The 2,160-nt window shown below is 33.5% G+C and overlaps 1 protein-coding gene across 1 annotated transcript in view; it reads right to left on the bottom strand.

Annotated features, from left to right (window-relative positions):
* Positions 1-1,252: 1,252 nt before the first annotated feature.
* STX7 (syntaxin 7) overlaps positions 1,253-2,160 on the bottom strand; it is a 50,782-nt gene continuing 49,874 nt past the window's right edge. Inside the window, exon 10 of the mRNA XM_003781676.3 lies at positions 1,253-1,521. Coding sequence (XP_003781724.1) covers positions 1,429-1,521 — 93 coding nt within the window. The 3' untranslated portion in view covers positions 1,253-1,428. The remainder of the gene's footprint in view (positions 1,522-2,160) is intronic.

Raw genomic sequence — 2,160 nt, forward strand, 5'->3', positions numbered from 1 at the left:
TGATTGATTCTCCCCCAAAACAACTTTGAGTAAACTAATGCTCTAGAAAGATGACAAATTCCTACAGTGCATGTGGCCACATCTCCAGTGCAGAGGCTCCAGGTGGCACAGCACCACAGTGTGAGATAAGCACTGGTCCCAGGGAAGCAAGAGTCCTCACGAAATTGGCCTATCCAGACCCCTTTTAAACCACTTTCATTTTGGTTGCAAAGATACAGTTTAGTTTCCTAATGTTTTATTTGTTCCCATTTGAAGTCTAGAGCTTGCCATGTTTGACACTGCCTTCACTACCAAACGGTCATATAAGAACATTACAAAATACAAACTATAAACTAAGATAATCCTCTTTACAGTATTCAGATTAGTATATTAGAACATTGATTTAAAAAGGCAGATGAGTCAACTGGCAAACATCCAATTGCTTTTCCAATGAGGACCATACAAAATGGCACACAAGGTAAACACAAAATTTAAGTGTCAGGTGCTCAAAAACAGAAATTGTGGGGAAATTACTTCCCAAAAATAATTTTGACCCAGGTACGTATGTAGCCATTATTCTATAAAACATAGGGAAGGTAAATAATGGCTCACAAAACTAGAAGGTATTGTTAAGATAGTTTAGTAGAATAGCAAGTAGGGATCTTCAGAAACGAAACATAACAGGCATTGGTATTCGTTCTCCTCCTCCTCTTCCAAATTACATTAGACATTTACAGGAACTACACTTTCCCTAGTGAACGTCAGACTTAAATTACCATAGATTGTAAAAGCAATCTATCCTTAGTAATTTTACTAAGCAATCTACAGCAAATGCTTAATATATACACATCACAAGGATGAAATATCCAAGCAAATTATTCACTCATTTCATTCAGAGTAAACAAAGGTTTTAAAAGAACACAGTAAGAAAAGTGGAATAAAAATTTGTGCTGTTGCAAAACAGACAAAATTTTATAAACCCCACAAAATGATATGCAAATGTTTTAAGTTATTGAGAATATCTTCTCTGTTGAACCAAATCAAAATTAAATTGGAGGTTTTTCTAATGGAAGTAACATAAAGCCAGGTGCATGTTAACACAGTGACAGAGAGATAAGCAGAACACATGCATCGTAAACTTACTAATTTCAAAAACTAAGTCAAACAGGGTAAATAAATTATAAATGAAAGGCATATACAATGTGGGCAACAACTTAACTGTTATTAAATTGGAAAGCATGAAAGTGGTATCAGCAACAACATTTAGAAAAACTTTCATTATTAGAAAATATCAGATTTAATCCAAAGGAACCCCCTTGTGAAAATAATAAAGTATGGGAACCATCCTTTTCACGATAGCTTTAAAATAATAATTAAAAAACCCATAATTACAGGAATCTTCCCACATAATTTAGAGAATGTAGTGCAACAGTGTACTCCTGGATAAACTTAGCTGTGCAGTCCCCAGATGATGAGACCAATAACCAGAACTCCCAGGACAGCGATAATGAGGATGATGCACAGGGTTTTTCTGGATTTGCGCTGCAGATGCAAAAAACAAAAAAAGAAATCAGAGATTTAATAAGAGTATCTCTCTAGCAACTGAAAATACTGTATTTGGTTCATTTCTAGAGTAAAATCAATCCTAGTTTATTGCCCTCAAGTTTTGGCTGTGTTTGCTGCTTCACAAAACTCTCTTCAATATAAAGCACTATTCTTTTAAAAAATCCTCTTCTTGAATGAATGCCGCAATTTTTCAACTCTTCTTGGTAATTATTTTTGTGGGTATGGCTGGGCTTAAAATAGAAGACACTGAGAGTTAACATATAAGTGAGTTACAACAGAATGAGGTATACCTATGTACAAACACAAAGAACAGCTTCAAAGTTCAGACATTTTTTAACTTTTATTTAAAAATTTCTCTTAAAAATGAATTCTTTGGAAATATCCACAAGTATAAAAATGTTTGGCAACTTTTCCTAAAGTAATTATTTGTTCACTTTCAAAATTATTTTCATGCTTTAAAAATTAATAAAAATTTCATTCAAAATCTCAACATACAAATAGAAACCAAAGAGCAAACAAAATCATAATGCTGTCATTTAAAACACAGACGTTAAGAATCTCGTTCCACTCTCCATTCCTGACCCAGCTACCCGTATGTCTTTTTTTTTTTTTTTT

Source organism: Otolemur garnettii, unplaced genomic scaffold (genome assembly GCF_000181295.1).
Source record: "Otolemur garnettii isolate 467f Iridium unplaced genomic scaffold, OtoGar3 scaffold00002, whole genome shotgun sequence".
In the NCBI taxonomy this organism is placed as follows: domain Eukaryota; kingdom Metazoa; phylum Chordata; class Mammalia; order Primates; family Galagidae; genus Otolemur; species Otolemur garnettii.